Raw genomic sequence first — 21323 nt, forward strand, 5'->3', positions numbered from 1 at the left:
CTTTTCTCTTCTTTTCTCTTCTTTTCTCTTCTTTTCTCTTCTTTTCTTATTAAATAATAATAACTTAATAAACAGGCTGTATGTTGACCTGGAAGATGTCATCTCAGTTGGCAATACATACCAAGCTCTCACCCGGTACCTTTTGGTAACATCTGAGATATTCCAGCTCTTCCTGTTGTAGGTTTACAGCAGGGAGATAAACGTGAAACTGAGTAGGAAAAGAGTTGAGTTATATTAACTTGCATCCAGCACACTCATTTGTGACTGCGTTCTCCTACGTGAGTACCTGCTGTTCGCTGTTCGGAAGGTTTAGTTCCAAAAGAAGCCCTTTACCTGAGAAGTTTTGCCACTCTTGCCTGCAAAATGTATCTGAATTGCTGCCGCAGTATTTGGAATGTGTTTTATTCCTCTCAGCTGATGTGCTGAATCAGTTTCATGTATTGGTTGGAGTAAACATGTGAATAGAAGCAGTCAGTGGCTCTTAAGGCAATGTCATTTTACAGCAGAAGAAATTACGGCCCTTGAAAGCAAATGCCTGTGGTCTTTGTGAACGCTACAAAACCTGTTAGGTGCTGTTAGAGCTCCGATTCCAAAGGGTTAAGTCTGTAGTAAAACCCAAGAAGAATGCAAATGATCAAGAAATGACATGCTGCCTATTGTTTGTAGCTATAGGATCAAAATAACAATTATACATGCCAAATAAATTCTAAACCTGTAAAGGAGAAAAAGAGGGGGTGGCTGTAAGTACAGGTGCCAGAAGCATTAAATAACCCTCTCAGACAAGGTGCACCACTGTTGTCTTGAATGCTGCTAGGTCCCCCAGTCTGGCATTTTTCCCCTGCACCAGACAATGTGCATTCACTGCAGGAGACTCGGGTAAGCCTGCGTCTCCCAGACCTGCCGGCTCCTTGTGCCCAGCCCGACACAGAGGTGCCTTTGTCAGTATAATTACCCTCCCCTTGTAGTAGAAATAGTTTGTTTAGAGCCTTATTTGCAGGTAGAGCTGGTATAAGCAGGAATTAGCATGCTAAAGAACCTGCCCCGGCACTGACTTGGGCTTATTTATCAGAATCTTTGACAATCAGAGCTTGGTTTTGTGTGTTGTTTTTTGTTTGGTTTGTTTTTTTTGGTTTTTGTTTGTTTTTAACCTCCATAGGTTTATTCCGTGAGATAGCATCCAAGATTAAGAGCTTTCAGGTTATTAAAGAGCTGCAAGATGGGAGCCAAGCCGCTGTTGCATTGGTGAGGCACATGTTATGGTGTGTAAGATCTCCCAACAATTTCATGCCTGGCAGCTCTGCACCTTGGCTGCCAGAATAAACGCGAGCGGATGATCCTTACAGCTTTCTGGGGACTGATTAAAACCCCTTTTGGCTTTCAGCACGTTGTCCACATCAAATAGGTGCGAGAAGTAAAATAAATGTTGCTTTTGCTTTTCAAGATACTGCAGCCAATCTCCCTAAGCCTTCCTAATTGGCCTAGGCTGGTTGCGGATGATTAACTTGAAGTTAAATGAGGCCTGCTTTTAAACATGCTTTCCCAGACTTTAAACAGAACGATGGGGGGAAACTTTAGACTGTTGTGATATTGGAACAGGGCCAAATCGGGTCATTATTAAAGTGGATCCAAGTTTTGATCCAGGGTTTGTTTACACTCAGCCAACTAAGTTGATGGACATCCTCTCTCTGCGTACCTGAGTGTGCGTTATTAGTGATATGAGCAACACGCCATTTCTGTCCTGTGAAAAAGGGCCTTTTAATGAAGGGGGAAGAATATTAGCAGTCTGATTCCGCTGAGAGTTGCTTGCAGTCGGAGTTCGTGGATTTCCATACGTTATTTCAACTATGTAGAGATATTTCAGAGTATGAAAAAAATGTGGAGGAAAATGTGCACAGTGTTTAATGGCAGCATTGCAAGGAAAATAAAAGTAATGTGCCCTGAGGGTAAAGGCAGCGAGGAGATTTGCTCTGAGGAGAAGTATGCTCTAAAAATAAATCCTGAAGAAACCGTCTTGGTCTGAGAATGTTTCATTAGTGAATTTCGTAATTTTTCTGTGAGATGAATACAGTGCAGACATTTGATCATTAAAAAGTTGTTTTCTCATGCAGAGCTGGGTAAAACCCTAGTCTTTTTTTTTCTTTTTTTTTTAATGTAAGGCTTAAAGGTAAACTGTAAAACAGGCTTCTGTTGGAAGGCCAGAACTCCTGCAGAATGTGAACTGCAAAAGATCCACCTTCTTACCCTATTGGTGAGGTGTACAGGCTGTAATTCTGAGAGCCCAGCCCAGCACTGACTTTGTTTTGTGCCTGGTATCTCGGCTCAGCCTGTGGCTGTGCAATGGCAGTGCTTTGAGGACCTACGTGGCATTTTCTTTAAGTCTTACTCAGTGTACCTTAGGAAGGCCTAACAAGAACCAGTGACTGCAAGCATTAATCAGATCAGATCCAAGTACGCAACAAGGCAAACCTTAGAAGCAAGAGTAATTAACCTTACAATGCACTGTCAGGTAAAATGGTCAGTTGTTGGTCTGTCAGGAGATAAGCTGAGAGAGGATCAGGGACAGAAAGGGGCTCCAGCAGTTTGTTTTGGTCGCTGCACTTGGCAACTACGCCGGTGCCATGCAGAACATCTGAGAGTAGATCTAATGGCTGGTTTTAGATAAAATCTTCATTTTCTCAGAGGTCAAACTATGCTTCTTAGCATCTCCTGTGAACAGGCTGACAGGATCTGTTTTTACAGTAATTCCTTCTGCCTCACCTTGCCAAAAGGCATCTTTTCAGCCTTTCTGACACCTTGCAACTCTTGCATGTTTGCTGGATAACCAGCATCCAGCTTACTTCAGCACTCTATTTTCATTGCCGTTACCGTATGAGCTAAACTTACCGATATGTCCAGGCATATAATTAGATTTAATTAAATTCTGTGCATATTAGCATGTCACCTGTGAAATGCCTGGTGCTGAGCCATGCTCCAGTAGGGCTGTACACCAGAGAGCTGTAGCAACCAGGGCACCTCAGGAGGGCTTACTGAGAAACCTCAAGGAGTTTCACTGTGACTCTGCCCTAGTTTCAAAGCAAGCAGGCTTAGCCTCATCCATGAAGCAGTTCTTTCTGAAGCTTGAAAGACTTCACCATTTTTCCAAAGGCACCTTCTCTTTGTGTCTGCCTGCCACACTCAGTCCTTATGTGCTCAGACTCTGGTGTCCTGGGTACCGAGGCTGAGGAAAGGCAGACTGCAGGTCCCTTTGCTATCAGAGCATGGATGATATTTGGTATTTCATTTTCTTTGACCTACTGTAGTGGCTTTTTGCATTTTCTCTTGCTAGAAAAAAATTTTTCTTGCCTTTCTTGCCCCACAGTTTTTCTTGCCTTTTTACTGTCCTCTTAAATTTGAAGCCATTGTACTGGTAACTGCATTGGTTGTTTGTACCACTGAAGCAAACTGGTCACAAAAGCTGAAACTGACCTGAAAACAAACTGTATCCCAAATCATGCGTACTTCAGAAATCACAAATCAGTCTCTCCATTACCGCGCTGTGAAAGGGTTGGTGTTGCAGCCCTGCTTTCCCCTCTTTCCTCTGATACACGTTGCATTATCAATTGCAATGTCTGTATGGATATATGGAGGAAGCACTATTATCTTTGAAGTAGTTATTGTTAAGTGGGAATGAGAAGGAACAGACTTGTCCTGTGACTCTTCAAACATACTCTGAACTTCTTCTGCAGGCATATGGCTCAAATGTCAACTACTTACTATTCTGCAAAGGTGTTACCAGAGTTTATGCCAACACACAACATTTTCTCTATTACCAATAAATGTCTACGCTATTAAGGAGTGAGGGAGAACAAGTAGACAAGATAAATATAATGATAGAAATTGCTGAACCAAAAAGCAATACTCACATGCTACTCAGCAGAGTGAAATACATCTATCTTATTTTGAGAAGAGAAACTGCTTTTCCTGTAAGCTCTTAGTGACAAAACAAAAATTACGATGTTGCTCTGTTCTCCAGTGTCCGTTGTTCATCGTGTTAAATTTGCTCATTCTCAAAACCTGTTCTCTTTTTCAATGCAGGGCGCTAAGGCGTGTTTTTTGCGTGACATCCCCTTCTCTGCTATTTACTTCCCCTGTTATGCTCATTTGAAAGCTTCATTTGCCAATGAAGATGGAAGAGTCAGTCCTGGAAATCTGCTCTTGGCTGGGTCAATAGCTGGTAAGTGCCCAAACTGCTCTCTATGTGCGTTTGTGTTACACCGGCAGTGCAGTAGTTAGAGCACATTTTGCAGCATTGTGCCAAAATAACATAAAGCTGCTATGCTAGAGAAATGACCTGAAGTTAAAAATAAAGATCCTGCAAGTTTGGGGTATATTCATAATGTTTAGGGGAAAAAAGAAAGGAAAGATTGAAGTTCTGATGTTTTGTCGTCATGCATCATCTTTACTTGTGACGTTACTGTGCTGTTGGCTTTGGCTGGCTGAATAACTGGTGAAGGTTTTTGTTAAAATGGTTTATAAATGAAATCACTGAAAATAAAATCATGGCATTTATGAAATTTTGTGATCAAAGGAATCTTGAATATTGGTGTGTGGAATCCAACAACCGTGCTTGCAGAAAACGTTGGCAAAATGTGACAAAATGATGAAAATTACTTGCTACCCACTGTCTCCTGTGCAGTTACATGGCTTTGTGAGGACTTCACCCTTATCAGAACAGTTTCTGAACTGGGCTGTATTCCATTGTCTTGCCTGTTGCAACAGGCACTTGTGTGGTAGAAAGCATAAGGAGTTGCTTGTTGTCTTGTGTGCCATAAGTTGTGGATTCCTGACTACCCAGATACCTAAGAGGTGCTGAGTGTCATCTTGAGCACTTGCTTGTTCTAGTCTGCAGCATAGTGTGTAGGATAGCCAAGCAGTTTCCACAGATGTATTCAGTTTGAGTGTGCCAGAGTCTACGGGGAGATAGACACACTTTGCAGACTCAATTTACCTTTGTGTCAGCTGTGTAGGTGGTCCCTGACACGATGCACAGCTCCTATACCCAAAGGGGCTCACTGCCTCATGCAGCCTGGGAGCCTATTCCTGCCACATCCATTCCTTAGAAGTTCTCTTCAGGAAACAAGTGGGCTCAAAAGCTTGTGCAGTATGGCCATAGGGGAGTGGGTAACAAGCAGGATGTTCCCATCAGCACTCACAAAGCAGATGTTTTCATCATGTTAATCATGGGCTGCTTGGCTTCTCAAAGCTGCACCCAAGTTCTGGCCAGCTGGCAGGCTGCTGCAGCCTGGCAGGCTAGAAAAATGATGGAGATGCATGAGTCCAGCACAGATAAGTAGTGCATCTTTTTTCTTGTTTGATTTTTAAGGTTTCTTCTTCCTGGGGGAGTTGTTTTCGGTCAGGATTATATGTGGGGCTGTGTTTCTTACCACCAACTGGTTGCTGGATGTGGCCAAGGCCAGTGCAGATCAACTGGCCTGCCTTGCTGAAAGCATATGGCTTCAACTCCTTGTGTTGGCATTCAGTCATCTGTAGTGCAGAGGAATCAACCTGGCACCAAGAAAACCAGCTGTGTTATAGTGACTGGTGCTTACAAACCCTGTCCTCTCCCATCCCCATACCCCAGAACAACCAATCTCCAAACTTTTCAACGGGAGCTTACATCCAACTTACTTCTCACCCAATTTAGTGGAACAAAACCATTTTTGAACTTCAGTTCTTATTTATAGACTTCAAACATCAGTTGGCATTTTAAAGCCAAGTCATTTCTTGGATTTTCCTCTTTTTCTCTTTCTAGCCATTGTCAGTTGATTGCAGACTGAGATAACTGTCCTTTGAAGTCCAGGCACAGAAGCAGTCTTTATTGTTGCTGATACAGCTTACTAAACTAGCTGTGTTGTGAATTTTATCCAGGGTTTCCTGTGAAGTCCTCTTAAAGTTAACTCTCATGAGCAAATTACAGTATTAAAGATCCACCATTCATTATACAGCTTACAAAACCAAGGAATTTCTCTATTGGGTACAGATTAAGTATGGTGGGGCGTGCATGTCAGCCCTGCTTTGCCACGAGAAGGCTGAGGGGAGGCCACAACAAGAACCCCACACCTCCAGCACTGGCTCCAACTCTAAATGTGCAGGGCCCTCTGCTTCAAGCTGGCCTGCTTGGTTGCACACCCGCACCCTTTGCCAATGGGTGTTGTGTCTGCTGTCTGTGTTTTCTTCCTTTTTGTTGTCATTAGGGACACATGCAGCACAACACGCACATCATCTAGTTGGATCTGCTGCTGTTTTCACTGTTCACCCGATCAACCTGTTGTGCCATGGCATTTTCTGAGGAGGTGATGCCATTATCAACAACAGGATAGCTCTTTAATTTGCTCCATCTGCTTACTGCTCCTATGAGCTTCCTTCTCTTCCCGTGCTCCTCTTTTTTACTGTCATCTCCTGCTGAGTCATTTGTCTCATTCTGATTGTATGCTCCTCAGGACAGTGACCTGTGAATTTTTATTTGTCTGTGAAGTCTTCTGTGCTTTATACATAGCTCTGAAAACAGGATTAAAAAAGAAACCAAAAAAAACCAGAAAATCAATAAAACTCATTTTATACAAAATAGCAATAAGGAGTGAGGAATAAGGAGATGGCAGTCAATGTGTAGTAAGCAGAATTGCTTCTAAGTATGTCCTTTGGTTTTCCTTGAAAACACTGGCTGGCTTTTGAAGAACAAAAGTCCAGCTTTAAATTGAAGACAAACCAATATCCTGGTGTGGGTAAGGGTAAGCAAAGAGGAATTTCAGCCTCTCCAAAGTTCAGAAACCTTTACTGAGTTGTTGCATTTGCCTGCCAGACTGACCACTGTGCAAGTTCAGTGTGTGTGTTATTTTGGGGGGTCCAGGAGAGGAGGAGGAATTCTTTTGGTGATATGTACCAGCTTCCATCTCTCTGAAGCAGCGTGCAGAAGGATGCTGTGGTGCCTGAAGCCAGACCATGCTGGTTTGGACAAAAATTGTTACAGAATTATTAAGCCTAAAAAAAAAACCAAAGCAAAGGAGATTTATGCATCTACATCTGACCAAGTTGGTTTGGAACAGATGCGGAATGGAAAAGTAATAAAACCATAAGAGACACTGTCTCCTGGGTACAGTCTCGATCCCTATTTTTTCTTTCTTTCTTTTTTTTCTTAATTCTAAACATGGGCAGTCTCCTTTGGACAGGAATGATTTCAGAGATATTGCCTGTTGGTAATTTGGTGTTTTTTACTTTTAGCTGATTGTCTGCCAGGGTAAATTTAAATCTTCCTCCAACCGTTCTGCTGGGGATGTCAGCTGTGACTTTGCAGCTGAGCAATCTGCCGTTCCTAATGAGAAAAATGAACCTTTCTTTAAACTTAGCTCTTGTGCCTTGCTGAGCGTGCATGGCATTATCAGTTCTTGGTGAAGCTGTTGTGTGGGGATAAGGGCAGTGTGTGCAGGCTCTTCTAGCACAGCATGCAGCCAGAGTGCCAGGAACCACAGTGAGGCGTGAAGAGGAAAGGGAAAGATCGACCTCACCTCCAAAAACATTGTGCTTATTGACTATGCAAGTTTCTGGTTAGCACTGAAAAATCCAGGCTGTGCCTCCCAGCTTGACAGGAAGCCTGTGATACGGTTTTTCCTCTAAGAGAAGCTTTCTCTGGGTGAAGCCACGTCCACAACGCTGCCTCCTGTTGCTTGTTTTCCAACTTCTGCTCAAACCTTGTGTGCTGGGTTCTGCTAATGTAAGGATGAAGGGCATGGTTACCCCTGGGGAACTGCAGTTTGTAGCATATGTAATAAGTCAGCAATACCAACCCAAAGGTTTTTCTGTCTCCAGGTATGCCTGCGGCCTCTCTGGTGACTCCTGCAGATGTCATCAAAACAAGGCTACAGGTAGCAGCCCGGGCAGGGCAGACCACTTACAGCGGGGTTGTAGATTGCTTTGTGAAGATCCTTCGAGAGGAAGGTCCAAAGGCTCTGTGGAAAGGAGCAGGAGGTGTGGAAAACAGCTTTGATTACTGATTTTCTTTTCTTTTTTTTGTTTTGTTTTGTTTTGTTTTGCTTTGGTTTTGTGTCACTTAAGGACTGTTTTGTTTCCTTTCAAGCTCGTGTGTTTCGATCATCTCCCCAGTTTGGTGTAACTCTTGTGACTTATGAACTACTGCAGAGATGGTTTTACGTGGACTTCGGGGGAGTGTAAGTATGTGGTGTGTGAATGTGCCTGGGAACCCAGAGCTGCTCTGGGATCTCCATGTGTCTTTGGGCAGAATAGGGGTCTTAGCATTGTGTAGAAGATATTGCAAAGGTTTTGTTAATGTTGGTTAAGCCACGTTACGTCTTGTGGAGGATAAGATGATGATACACCACCTGTATCACAGCAAGACATTACCACATTTTAGGTCATCATTTTGATCTGGGGACATGTGTTGGTATAAAAGGAGACAGCAAAAGGCTGAATAACAGGGTGGGGGTAGAACTGCAGGGGATGTGTAATGCTTACTGAGTCAGGATGCACTCTGCATTAGTCCTCATTAGTGTGCTGAAGGAGCTGCATCCCTTATTAAGGAGGGATTTGACATACAGAAGGGTCTACAGGTGTCACCAGGTCCAAATACTGTTTGTCAGAGTCTCAGCTCTGCCTCCTTTGAGGACATAGTACATAGGGGTGTGCATATTGCTGTTTTAACATGATTACCAGATGCAGCTGCAGATGCTTATGAAGCTTTGGGGGCAATAGAAGGCTACCAAAGAAGTTATTTAAACTCTGCTGAGTTACTGGATTGGTTGTATGCTGTAGGAGAGACTTCTGAACTTCACACTGCAGTTTTCATCAGTGCACTGAAAGATTTGACCATCCTCCATCTCAGTGAACGCAAAGACCCTTGGCTGTTCTGGAAGGTTGTGGCATTTAATTGAGTTACTCAGTAGGAAGTGCTCTCAGGTCCCTCCCTCAGCTGTCTTTACGGAGTAGTTTTGTGAATGTTGCTTTCATGCTATGGAAATTATTATTTTTTTATTATTATTGTTTTGCAGAAAACCAGCTGGATCGGAGCCAGTTCCTAAATCCAGGATCACGCTCCCTGCTCCTAACCCTGACCATGTTGGTGGTTACAAATTGGCAGTTGCCACTTTTGCAGGGATCGAAAACAAGTTTGGACTTTACCTACCTCGGTTTCAGCCATCACCACCTACCTCAAAGGCTGCTGCAGCAGTAGGACCCTAAGCTTATTGCTGTAGGCTTTTTGTTATTAGTTGGGAAAGAGCCACTTTTCTAATTGGTTAATACTTTTGTTCCTTTAGCTTCACATCGTATAACAGTTTGGCTTCATTTAAGGCAGTTCTCATCTTAAACGTAATCATTTGTCTTTGTGCTTCCTTAACCAGATCACTGTGAGATTCTTACCAGTCGTTTTAAGTTTGGGACCATGAATGTATCTGTCCACATCTGACATGAGCTTGTGTTGGGAAGACACTAATTTTAGGTTCCATTTATTGGGGAGGTTTGGGTGAGAGCTGTGAGCCAGATCATCTTACAGACAGTGCTCAGTTGCAGATTCCCAGGGTGGATGTCACACACTGTCACTCAAATGGCAGAAAAACTCAGTGGATATCACGGTGCTCAAAGCAGAATGAGTTTGAGTGCACCTGTGAATTGGTTCTCAACTTAGTGCGTGTCTGTAGAGGTCAGCAAATACACCCCTGGTACCGAAGTCTGCCAGTACAGCTTTGACTTTTTAAATATGTACACGCACAAGTTCTGTTTCTGGATTGTGTTATGAAGCTTTTATGTGGAACATGTTTTTGTAATGGAAACCACATTTATAAATGTTTAGCTGTTGTATTATGTTACTAGTATCAAAATGCTCAAAAGAAAGTGTTATTGTCCATAGTCTTTGCACTTTATGGCAGTACTTTTGGCATTCTACTACACGTACAAGGAAATTTCATAACTAGGTGCCTATCTTGGGTTGCTGGTGTTTGGAATTCAGTTTGTATATGCACTCTAGTAAAACGCTGCTTGTTTAAATAGCTGCAATAGAAAATTCATGCACTGTATCAATGGTACCTGCCTTAACTGCTGGCTTGTAATTGGCAAATAGGTGGTTTCAGATTCTTATTTACTTCATTGAGTCCACAGAGATTAAAATACTCTAAAAGAAAAGATTTTACTTAATTTTTGGTGCCTTGCACAGTGTTTAGAAAATTATGTATTTATGAAGATAGTAATAAACCTTTCAAACAGATGCACATGTGGTATTCTGTTATGGAAATGGGATAGTACATCCAAAGGCTTGTTCAACTTCATTTATAAATTTAAGTTAAAGATAAAGCTGATATTCAGGTGTTTGGGCTATAAAAACATCTGCAGTTTGAGAACGAAATTACCTGTGTCCGTGTGCGTAGAAAAGACACGCATTGGTGTAGATGTCGTACAAAAAAGACATTTTTCTTCAGTCAAAAAGCAGGATTGAAGTAGGCCTTTCTGCTTGCTTTTTCTGTTTTTCTTTTTTTTCTTTTTATAGTCATAGAATCACAGACTGGCTTGGACTGAGCTGGAAGGGATCTTAATGATCGCTTAGTTCCAACCTTCTCCCATCGTGGCCAGGGACACCTTCCTCTAAATCAGGCTGCTCAGGGCCCCATCCAATCTCTGGCCCTGAACACTTCCAGGTATGGAGCATCCACAGCTTCTCTGGGCAGTCTGTGCCAGCACCTCACCACCCTCCGAGGGAAGAATTACTTCCTAACATCTATCTAAATCTCCCTTCTTTCCATTTAAAGTTGTCATTCCTTGTCCTATTACTTCAGGCCCTTATAAAAAAGTCTTTCTTTAGCTTTTCTGTAGGCCCCCTTTAAGTACTGGAAAGCTACAGTGAGATCTCCTCAGAACCTCTTCTCCAAGCCGAACAAGACCAGCTCCCTCAGCCTGTCTCCATAGGTGAGCTGCTCCAGCCCTCTGATCGTTCTCCTGACCTCCTCAAGAAGTTCTGTCCAGCAGCTCCACGTCTGTAGCTATGGCCTCAGAGCTGAACGCAGTGCTGTGAGGCCGTGCAAGAGTGGAGCACACAGGTGACACTCGCTTCTCTTGCCCTGATAGTTACGCTTTTGATGCATCCCAGGATGTGGTTGGCTTTCTGGGCTGGTAAGTGCACATTGCCAGGTCATGTTGAGCTTCTTATCAGCCAAAACCTCTAACCTTCTCCTGGCTTCTCTCAATCCATTCTCCTCCGAGCCTGAATTCATGTTTGGGATTGATGCAACTCAGGTGTAGGACTTTGCACTGAGCCTTGTTGAACTTCATGAGGTTTGCACATGCCCACTTCTCAAGCCGGTCCAGGTGCATCTGGATAGTATTCTTTCCCTCCAGCCTGTCAGCTGCACCATGCAGTTTGCTGTCATCTGCTAACTCGCTGCAGGTGCACTCAATCCTGCTGTTGTGTCACAGACACAGATGTTAAACCGTGCAGATCCCAATACCAACCCCTGAGGAACGCCACTGATCACTGGTCTCCACCTGAACGTTGAGCCAGTGACCACAGCTCTGAGTGCGACCATCCAGCACATTCCTTACCTACCAGGTGATCCATCTGTCAAAGCCACGTATCTTCAATTTAGAGACAAGGATGTTGTGCAGTACACTATCAAATGCTTTCTTTGCACAAGTCCAGATAGATGATGTCAGTTGCTCTTCTCTTTTCCACCAATGCTATAACCCTGTCATAGAAGCCACTAGATCTGTGTTATTCTGAGTACCTGGCCAATAGAAGTTACTGTTGGGTATCCTCTGTGCTACCTCTTAAGACGAGAATTTAGTGTTTACAGAAGAATGCTTTTCTTCTTTTGGAAGATGGGAAGTGTTGGCTTCAGCACAGATTGTAAACTGAGAATATGCCTGGATGCAGTATCTTTGCAGAAGAAGTAGGTGGGTAATACTGTGTTTTATTGCTATTTGTTGAAATACTGAAATTGCTATATTGCATTTGTGTTTGGGTCGTCATCAAAATTATTTACTTCAACTAAATTGTATTTCAAAATTATCAGTGAAATAAGGCATGAGAATAGCAGCCTGCAGTGCTCGCACACCTGAAGGTGAGGGGAAATGATACTTACCAGCAGCTGTACCTCCGAGTTGGGCTGCAGTGTGCAGAGAGCACGGGGCAGCTGTTGGCTGCAACCTCTCGGCCTCATCTATTCAAGTCTTCCAAAATGACAGTTCCTGTTTTGAAAATGGGTAAAAAGCCTGCTTCTTTGGTATTTCTCCAAAGTTAACTGTCATGGTTTTTTGTTAAGTCTTGTCACAAAAGTTAAACTTTTTCTCTGGGAGCTGCTTGCGTTTGACACTGGAGATTTTTAGGCAATTTAGGAGTTGTTTTTCTAATTAATCGCTTGCTTTTGCCTGACTTACCTTGTCAAGAATTTCCACAGGAAAGCAGCAGCTCTCGGAAGACATCTGAGTGCTGAGCTGTTCTTTTGTGCTTTTGGGTCAGTGCCTGCCTAGGTGTGCACATCCAGGTGGCAGCCACTCGCTTCTGACGCGGTCTGGGGATGGGATGGCATGATGACTGTTGCAGCCAGGACACATCTCTGTTAGCAGGGACAGAATGGTGAAGAGTCTGTGATGGCCTCTCCGATGCATGGCCCAGCTCATGATACTCAGAGCAGTTCTGTCCAGAGATCCTCTGGCTGTGTGCTGTCAGCTTCCTCCAAGCACAAAAGGATGCAAAAGTTCTGAAAAGCTTACAGGCCAAGAAATTGTCAGATTGCCTTACGAACATAAGGCCCCAGGGATGTTGAGATGTTAACATGTTGTCTTCGAGTTTCTGGGTGAGTTATGCAAAGTGTTGGAAAGAATAGGATAAAAAATAACCTTGTTTGCTTCCTGCAGCCCAGCCACATCCCACTGAGTCAGCCAAAAAGAGAGCTGCTCTAATACCGATGATGTTCCCTACTGGGGGCATCTCAGGCAGCCACCTCTGTTCCTGTTTGTGTGCCCAGCAGGAGCTGAGGGATTTTCTGCCTGTCCCTGAGAAAGGGGGTTTGGCTTAAGTTCCTTAAGACTGACAGTGGGGATGCTTTCACGACCATACGTACCACAGGCTTCCTAAATAACTTGGGCAGGTTTCTCTCAACCTGCTAAAAATGGGGTATCTGACAAACCGCTCTGCGTCTGACTTAGGAGACAGGGCCACCTGGGCCACCTCTGCTGTGCGCCGGGCAATGGCTGAGCACAGTGCCGTGGCTCAGCATGGTGTGAGACTCAGTGCCTCTGCAGCACACGATGTGGCCACACCAGCGCTGCTGTGATACTCAGGCCTTGGATGCTTCTCATGCTCAAGGTTGTCCAAGCCTCTGCTGCACGCGCTGTCAGCCCTTTGGGCTTTGCTCTGTGGAAATGTGCAGCGCTTCTGAGGCACATCTTGAGGCCACTTTATGAGCTAAGAATGCACAGAGGCAGTGTGGGCAGTGAGTACTTCATAGAGTTGTGGGGTTGGAAGGGACTGCTGGAGATCATTGAGTCCAACCCTTGTCACCCTACAATAGGTCGCGCAGGTAGGCATCCAGGTGGGTCTTGAATATCACCATAGAAGGGGGCTCCGCAGCTGGACAGCCTGTTCCAGTCTGCATCACCCTTACCTTAAGGAAGTTCTTCTGCATGGTATTATGGAACTTCCCCTCACTTTGATTCCAAAAACTGAAGGTAATGTGGAAACAAAGAAGCAAAGTTACTGCTGTCAGTGCACAGCTTATAATGCACAGGAAACAGAGTGGGGTTGAGCCCTTTCCCACTGCACCCATTTTGGGTACTGTATAATCAATGAATATTAAGTTGTTATAATTACAAAATAAACAAGAGAGTTAGGCAAAGCAGATTATAGTAACAAAAAGAAAATGGGTAGAAAGCTTACCTGTATCCTGGGCTCACTTATGGAACTCCAGCAGAGCAGATCTCCAGACGAGATCCTTCCCCTCTGGTAGCCAGCTCTTAAATGGGTCTAGGAGAGATGCAGCCTGGCTCCACCCCTTCCAGCAGCACAGGAGAATTGCCTTCACCTGTGCTCCTCTGGCTGACTCAGCGCTCTCCTCAGGTGCTCAATCAGAGGTTCAGACCGTGACCCAGCAGTTCCCATACAGGTACACACACTTGGGTGTGGGTTTGCTGTGCAAGGGTGATGGGCAGAGCGCCCTTGGACTGTAACAGGCTCTGATGGACACGTGCATGCATGTGTGTGCCTCCATAGGGCTGACTCTGATAGCTGACACCACTGTGCATTGTTTCAGGTCCTGTGTCTGCAGGCATAGGGATGCGACATCCCAATCTGAGGAACCCAGCCCATGGTTCAGAATGTGATTGGCCCTGGATGGCATTAGCCAATACAGTCCTGAACTGCATGGAGATGTGCTTCCCTAGGAACGCACAGAATTGTTACTGCCTGACTTCCAGTGCTTCCTGCTGTGATGGCTCACCTGTCTGCCCGGGGGACACTGCAATGCTGTGCTGCCAGCAGCCTGCCACATCCCTCAGCCTGTGCCCTGCTGCCTTGCTCCGGCCATGAATTCCTTGTAAAGTAGAATGTTTCCTTGTCTCCTACCACAAACTGACTCTGAAGACCTTTTTTCCTTATTCCTTTTCTTCTCGTTCATACAGCAGCACAATGCTGTTATGTGTGCAGGTAACCACCCACAGTAGGGTTGGGGAGGAAACCAAACCTAGAAGCTGGCATGGATTAGTTTGTTCTGTAACAGCTGCAGAGAATCTGTTGCACCAAGGCCATGGCTGGCCAGTCCTGCACCTCCGTGTGCTCACACAGCAGCTGCAGTAGTGCTCTGCAAGCAGGCAAAGCCCCGTTTCCCAGTGCCCAGTAATGAATGTGCTGAGCGCTGCTGGCAGGGAAGGATTAACCACACTGCAACAGAACAGGCTGGATACATTTTATTGGCAACGCTAGTGTCATACTCAGGAACCACAACCCTTTGTCAGACTGTTAGTGTTAACTTGCATGACAAGTATCAGTGACCAACTGTATTTGAAATATTGTTAAAGTGCCTAGAAATAATGGGCGTCTTAAAAAGAGGAAAGGAAACGCACTCCATCCACTCAAGCCAACCTTTATAGATCTTACATCTTAAGCACAACTGATGTACTGTAATTGTTACGTGGACTTTAATGTAACCTCTACAGCAGCACACAGACAATGCAGTTCTCTCATTATGCACATGCTTTAGGATCGTTTATTTTAATGCTTTCAAATAAATATGTTCCATGCAGCACACCGCAATAAATAAGGAGCAGCAACTTTCGTATAGTACATCCATTCATAATGTAAGTCACCATGTGAAACACCACATCTAAAGCCTTTGGCCCAGTCCCATACAGTGAAGCACACCACATCTGCACATAATCATATCTGGCTTCATATGGATTTAATAGGACTACGCCAGAAGGGCAATGTGAGCACAAGTTTAACCAGGGGTTCCTACCCATTAAATACGGCTACTAAGTAGTTAAAAGGCAACAACTAAACCCATAAAGGGTTGATTTGTCTTTTCTTTCTTACCTTTCAGACAGAAATATAAAGTATGAAAATGCTCTGGATTTTTTCAGCCCCGTGTAAAGCCGTGTGATTAGCATGGAATGCTCTGAGCAGTACTGGCACGCACGCTGGCATCGGCAGCCACAGCACGACAGTCGGCAGGGAAGGCCGCTCCTCCTCTTCCTCTATGCCGCCAGCTCCACCGCCCCCTCCTCCTCGCTGTCTGCCCGGTTGGCGCGGATCTCCACCAGGGTCCGAGCGAAGCGCGTCCATTCGTCGTTGTGCGGCACTGCCAGCTGCGGAGAGACAGCACAGGGATGACAGCGCGTGGCCGGCCATGTCAGCCTGCAGCGCTGCCCCATCCCGGCACAAAGCCACTCTTCTCCCATCCAGCTCCGGTGGCAGAGAGAAAAGCTTCTCTCTCTGCAGGATTCTGGGGAGGAGTGCTTTGCTTAAGCATTGTCGCAGAACCCCTCTGTTAACCTTTCTGATTTTCCAAACTACCCCAAGCTTGCTCTCTGTGACACATCTATATGCATTTCACAGCACACGCATGGCCAAGAGTAATTGTTTGCAGGACCGAGGTCAGTGTGTACAAGGTAACAGTGCTTTTACAATGCTGTACTGAAACCATGTTCCTGAAGTTCATTAAAGCTCTTATTAAAATAAATATATTCTGCTATCTTAGTTACCCTCCTCTATGTTAAGGAATTTAGCATGAGGAAGCGTGCTCTAAGGGGAACGTAAAACCAACTGGAGACTGCCCCGCCAGCATCTGTTTTGAAATTGACTCGTAAGATCCGTTTCCATTCAATAGCACTGATGTTTCTGGTGAAGAGCTCTTGAACATCAGGCTTCAAGAGGAGCCTGCAACCCACAGCGGAACTTCCTGATAAAACACAGTAGTGATATGACAAAATAGCAGTCATTTCTAGCTGGATCCAACACTGCAATTTCTTGAAGACAACACAAACTGAGATGGTCCACACTGGAATACAAGCAAATCGTTCTCACCCCCTTCCTTCCCTACAGCGGTCTATATGGCTGGAGACTGAGCAAAAGTGATTTACACAAACTGGGAAGCCCGATTTGGGCAAGAACTTGCATAAAAGCCTAATGTTAACCCTGTGTGTACACTGCTGCAAGTTCAGAGTTGATTGCATGGATGGGTATTTGCAATACCTCCTTGTATCTCAATGAAGTCAATGAGATTTTCAACTGCTATGCATCTAGTTTTGCCTCTACAGCCAATATTACAGGCAACGATCTAGCATATGTTTTAAAGTTTCCCACATATAGGACACATACCAATGACTCAGCCATGTTATATGAAGGTCAGGCATACAGTAGCTTTGTTTTGCGTACTGAAATATTGAATATAATACAGCTCAATATTTACTGATGTTGCAGACCAAAAAACACCTGTGTTTTTTGACTCAAAAAAATCTGTGTGAAAGCTACCAGCCCTTAATGTACCTCCACCTTCCACTTTTGCATTTTTCTCTTTAACTTCTGGAATGGAGACCACAGTTCCAAGAGCAAACCATGGGAGCCAGCCATCCCTTTCACTGAATCACAGAATCACAAGGTTGGAAACGACCTGCAAGATCACCCAGTCCAACCACCCTCCCATTCCTATTAGTACCGCAAGCTACTAAACCATATCTCGTAGCTCCTCATCCAGATGCCTCTTGAACACTGCCAGGGACAGCAACTCCACCACCTCCCTGGGCAGCCATTCCAGTGCCTGACCACCCTCTGAGAGAAAAAGTTTCTCCTAATATCCAACCTAAACCTCCTCTGGTATAACTTCTTGCCATTTCCTCGGGTCCTACTATTTGCCTGGGAGAAGAGGCCAGACCCTTTTGCACTACAACCTCCCTTCAGGAAGTTGTAGAGTGCAATGAGGTCTCCTCTGAGCCTCCTCTTCTCCAGACTGAACAATCCCAGCTCCTTCAGCCGCTCCTCATAAGACTTGTGCTCCAGACCCCTCACCAGTTTCGTTGCCCTTCTCTGGACACGCTCCAGGGCCTCAATGTCCTTCTTGCAGTGAGGGGCCCAAAACTGAACACAGTACTCGAGGTGCGGCCTCACCAGTGCTGAGTACAGGGGGATGATCACCTCCCTGCTCCTGCTGGCCACACTGTTTCTAATGCAGGCCAGGATGCTGTTGGCCCTCTTGGCCACCTGGGCACACTGCTGGCTCATGTTTAGCCGAGCATCAACCAACACCCCCAGGTCCCTTTCCTCTTCACAATCATCCAACCACTCATCCCCAAGCTTGTAACACTGCATAAGGTTGTTGTGGCCAAAGTGCAGGACCCGACACTTGGCCTTGTTGAACCTCATCCCATTCACCTCAGCCCAGCGATCCAGCTTATCCAGATCCCTCTGCAGGGCCTCCCTTCCCTCAGGCAGATCGACACATCCTCCCAACTTGGTGTCATCTGCAAACTTATTCAGGGTATACTCAATCCCTTCGTCTAAGTCATCAATGAAGATATTAAACAGGATGGGCCCCAGCACCGACCCCTGGGGGACACCACTTGAAACAGACTTCACTCCATTGACCACCACCCGTTGAGCACGGCCCTCCAGCCAGTTCCTCATCCAACGGAGGGTAAAACTGTCCAAGCCACAGGCAGCCAGTTTCTGCAGAAGGATACTGTGAGAGACCATGTCAAAGGCTTTGCTGAAGTCTAGGTAGACTACATCAACTGCCTTTCCCTCATCTACCTGTCTGGTCATCCAGTCATAGAAAGAGATGAGGTTGGTCAAACATGACCTGCCTTTCATGAACCCATGCTGGCTGGGCCTGATCCCGTGGACGTTGCGCACGAGCCATGTGATCTCTCCCAGGAGGATTTGTGCCATGACCTTCCCTGGCACTGATGTCAGGCTGACAGGCCTTTCACACACACACACACACACACACACGTGGATCTGCTGTGGCCTTCAGTTGAAAGAAAGCTCTGTTCTTTGAAGAACATTAAACAGAAGGAAACATTAACATCAAGATGAAGGTCACTTCACCAACACACAAGCACCCATAGCAAAGGTTTGGTCACACACACGCCTATACAAACGCCTGCAGAGTAAGCTGAGAGACGATGCGAAGATCCTTCCATTACAGATGAAGCCCAAGCCATCTGTGCATCAAATTCTATGTTACCACTGCTGGTGTTCTAAAAGACTTTCTTTCTCATGATGTGCATAGCACCGTCATTTGTCAAACTGAATGAAAACATGAAATAAGCCTCAGTCATGTCGAGTAGTGAAATCGTTAAAGTGGAACAATATATTAGGCAAAGGATTCCTTGAATTTATTAAAGCCTCATTTCTTGTTGTCTTTTTAAATCCCAAATGGCTTTACATTGTATTAAGTGGCTCAAGATGATAATACATCAAAAGGAAAAAAAAAAAAGAATGTATTTATTACAATGCGATAATTTAATTCCCTTTACACCACAGCACGGCCACAGACAAATAAATCAAAGCCCAAATGACAACAGACTGAAAACTGAACCTCCTCCCTGCAAACGTAGATATGCAGTATGGCTAACTAACAGCTTCAGAAGGGCTCAGGCCTTTTTTAATGCCTCAAATCACAAAACAGTGATTTAAGTGAAGACCGTTAGCACACAGATGAAAACATTCAGTGTCCACATGCAATCTGATTACTTAGATCTTCATTTTATTTTACCTTATTTAATCTCACACATTGCATCACACCTTCAACAAAGGGAGAGTTCTGCTAATAGTCTGGCAGTAGAACAAACCTCTCTAATCTAAATCCTTCAGGGATGCAGAGTCAAGTCAAGGGAAAACAGACTTTTATTCTTCTTTCTAAGAAGTCCCTAATGCTGAACCACGCAAGTTATAAGGCAAAAGACCACAAACAAAAACAAAAGCATCCACAAACTCCAATTCAAATTCTTGTATGAATTAATGCTCCCAGTCGCTGTCAATTAAAGTTCCTTCAGCTGGGCATGCTCACACTGATAAATGCTGAAGGCCCGTGTCCCTCTGTGGACCAAACTCCTCATTTCAGCTTTCCTGATGCAGTAGCTGTACTGCAAATCCCAGGGCAAGGGTGGAAGAAAATAGATTTGTAGGAAGATGGGGACTTAATGCTGTTTAGGCGTTTCTTACTCATATGCCATTTCTCTGTCCACTTTCAGTTACTCCAAAGCAGCATGTGTTGAGTTCCAGCAGTCATAATCACTACGCAGAGTGGAAATGTTCACCAAAGCATAAGGTAATATAATAAGTTATATTAACATTTGGGTCATAAGGTTATTTGAATGAACTGACTGCTATGGAGCAGAACAAGAAAATAAATGTTATTTAGTGTTCTCCTTTGATCCCTTCACAAGGGAACGTAAGCGCTACCTGCAGCTAATTAATTAACTGAATTACTCACACCACTTTAGCTTAAATACCACAGAGTATTTAGGTTGCATCAGATAGCAATTCTAATGAGGAAAACCAGTATTACCAAAGCAGTGTGGTGACTTAAGCCAAACTTTGTCTGTTCAGATGTTAGGAGTTGTTCGGTCTTCTATCCAGCTTTTAAAATATCAAAAGAGTTCAGGCTGTAAGTGTGACTACAAGTTTATGCAGCCACACAAACCTGCTCCTGCTTGTGAAGTTACGTGTGCTCAGCTGGTTACAGGTAATGCAAGAAAACATTTTAGCAAGATGCTGAAATGATGATTCATTTTTTTATTGGGTGAAGCCACTTAACTTGGGACATCTGAGGTTCCTTCATTCTCAACAATCAACATTTTCTTTCTATCACTCTAATCTTGTGAGAACCCTCAATTAAAATCCATGAAATATCTTCCAAAAGCACTTCAGTATGAAACGGGTATCTGTAACTGTTTGATAAGTGATCAGTGACCTGTAACATACTAAACATCATACACACATAACATTTCATCATTTCAACTAGTTCACAAACTGCTACTCAATGATATTCAAAAGCTGATTTATGTCATGCAAACTCTCAGAATTAATTTGTCCACCGCCTCCATTACTATGATTTTAGATACACACATTCTGGTGAGAAAAAGTGTCAGTAAAGCTTCTGAAAAGGAAGCATGCCCTGGGCAGCAACTCCCAACCAGCAACCTGAGACTCCCAAGCAAAGCGAGCTCAGTGCAGCCCCTTGCACTGCACACAAGGACCAGTATGCAGCAGCCACAGCTACTGCCAAATACTGGAGTGGTGGATTGGCAATTTCACCAAGCTCAGGCTCTGTTCCAGACAGTAACACCAAGTGGACTCCTAACTATTCTTGTGACGTGCTACAGTTACCAGGTTATCTTATTAGGGACGAATAACATCATACCCATGTGAACCTTACCCAGCTTGTGCTTCCCTGGGTCTGCCACACGCACAGGTACTATAGGAAGGCAACCACTGACTGGACAGAATAGAATAAAAGGTGCTTAGAAAGTGAGATGATGGGATGCAGTGACATAAGGCTTATACAAGTATATAAGGAGATCTCCCCATTCTCATTTGTCTCCTTCCCAACAGCCAGAGGTGGCTGCATTCTGGTAAGTCAGAAGCCTCTGGTCTCTAACTTTAATCTCAACCTCTTCAATTTTGGTGAAAATGTGTTGAGCTGATGGGACTTATCTGGTTGGGTCACACAGGCCAGCTGCAGAAGGTTGATTTTTTTCTACTCACCTTTTCAGAGCCACGTAGTTATAGCAGGCTTAGAAGCAACAATGCTTAGAAGCAACAATGCTTAGAAGCAACAATGCTTAGAAGCAAC

At 44.5% G+C, this 21323-nt stretch overlaps 2 protein-coding genes across 12 annotated transcripts in view; one reads left to right on the forward strand and one right to left on the reverse strand.

The window, feature by feature from the left end:
- The window catches only part of SLC25A13 (solute carrier family 25 member 13), a 98648-nt gene extending 82428 nt beyond the window's left edge, over window positions 1-16220 (forward strand). For 4 of the 5 annotated variants that reach the window (XM_042889243.1, XM_042889241.1, XM_042889245.1 and 1 more), the window contains 5 exons: window positions 4075-4213; window positions 7843-8001; window positions 8111-8201; window positions 9039-10944; window positions 15570-16220. In XM_042889243.1, the coding sequence (XP_042745177.1) occupies window positions 4075-4213; window positions 7843-8001; window positions 8111-8201; window positions 9039-9228 (579 nt within the window). In that variant the 3' untranslated portion in view covers window positions 9229-10944; window positions 15570-16220. The remainder of the gene's footprint in view (window positions 1-4074; window positions 4214-7842; window positions 8002-8110; window positions 8202-9038; window positions 10945-15569) is intronic. The other variant, XM_042889242.1, reaches the window with a different exon arrangement.
- DYNC1I1 (dynein cytoplasmic 1 intermediate chain 1) overlaps window positions 14923-21323 on the reverse strand; it is a 196646-nt gene continuing 190245 nt past the window's right edge. For all 7 annotated transcript variants that reach the window (XM_042889250.1, XM_042889247.1, XM_042889253.1 and 4 more), the window contains one exon: window positions 14923-15834. In XM_042889250.1, coding sequence (XP_042745184.1) covers window positions 15724-15834 — 111 coding nt within the window. In that variant the 3' untranslated portion in view covers window positions 14923-15723. The remainder of the gene's footprint in view (window positions 15835-21323) is intronic.

Source organism: Lagopus leucura, unplaced genomic scaffold (genome assembly GCF_019238085.1).
Source record: "Lagopus leucura isolate 7727_CA_CO unplaced genomic scaffold, USGS_WTPT01 Super-Scaffold_100157, whole genome shotgun sequence".
Lineage (NCBI taxonomy): Eukaryota > Metazoa > Chordata > Aves > Galliformes > Phasianidae > Lagopus > Lagopus leucura.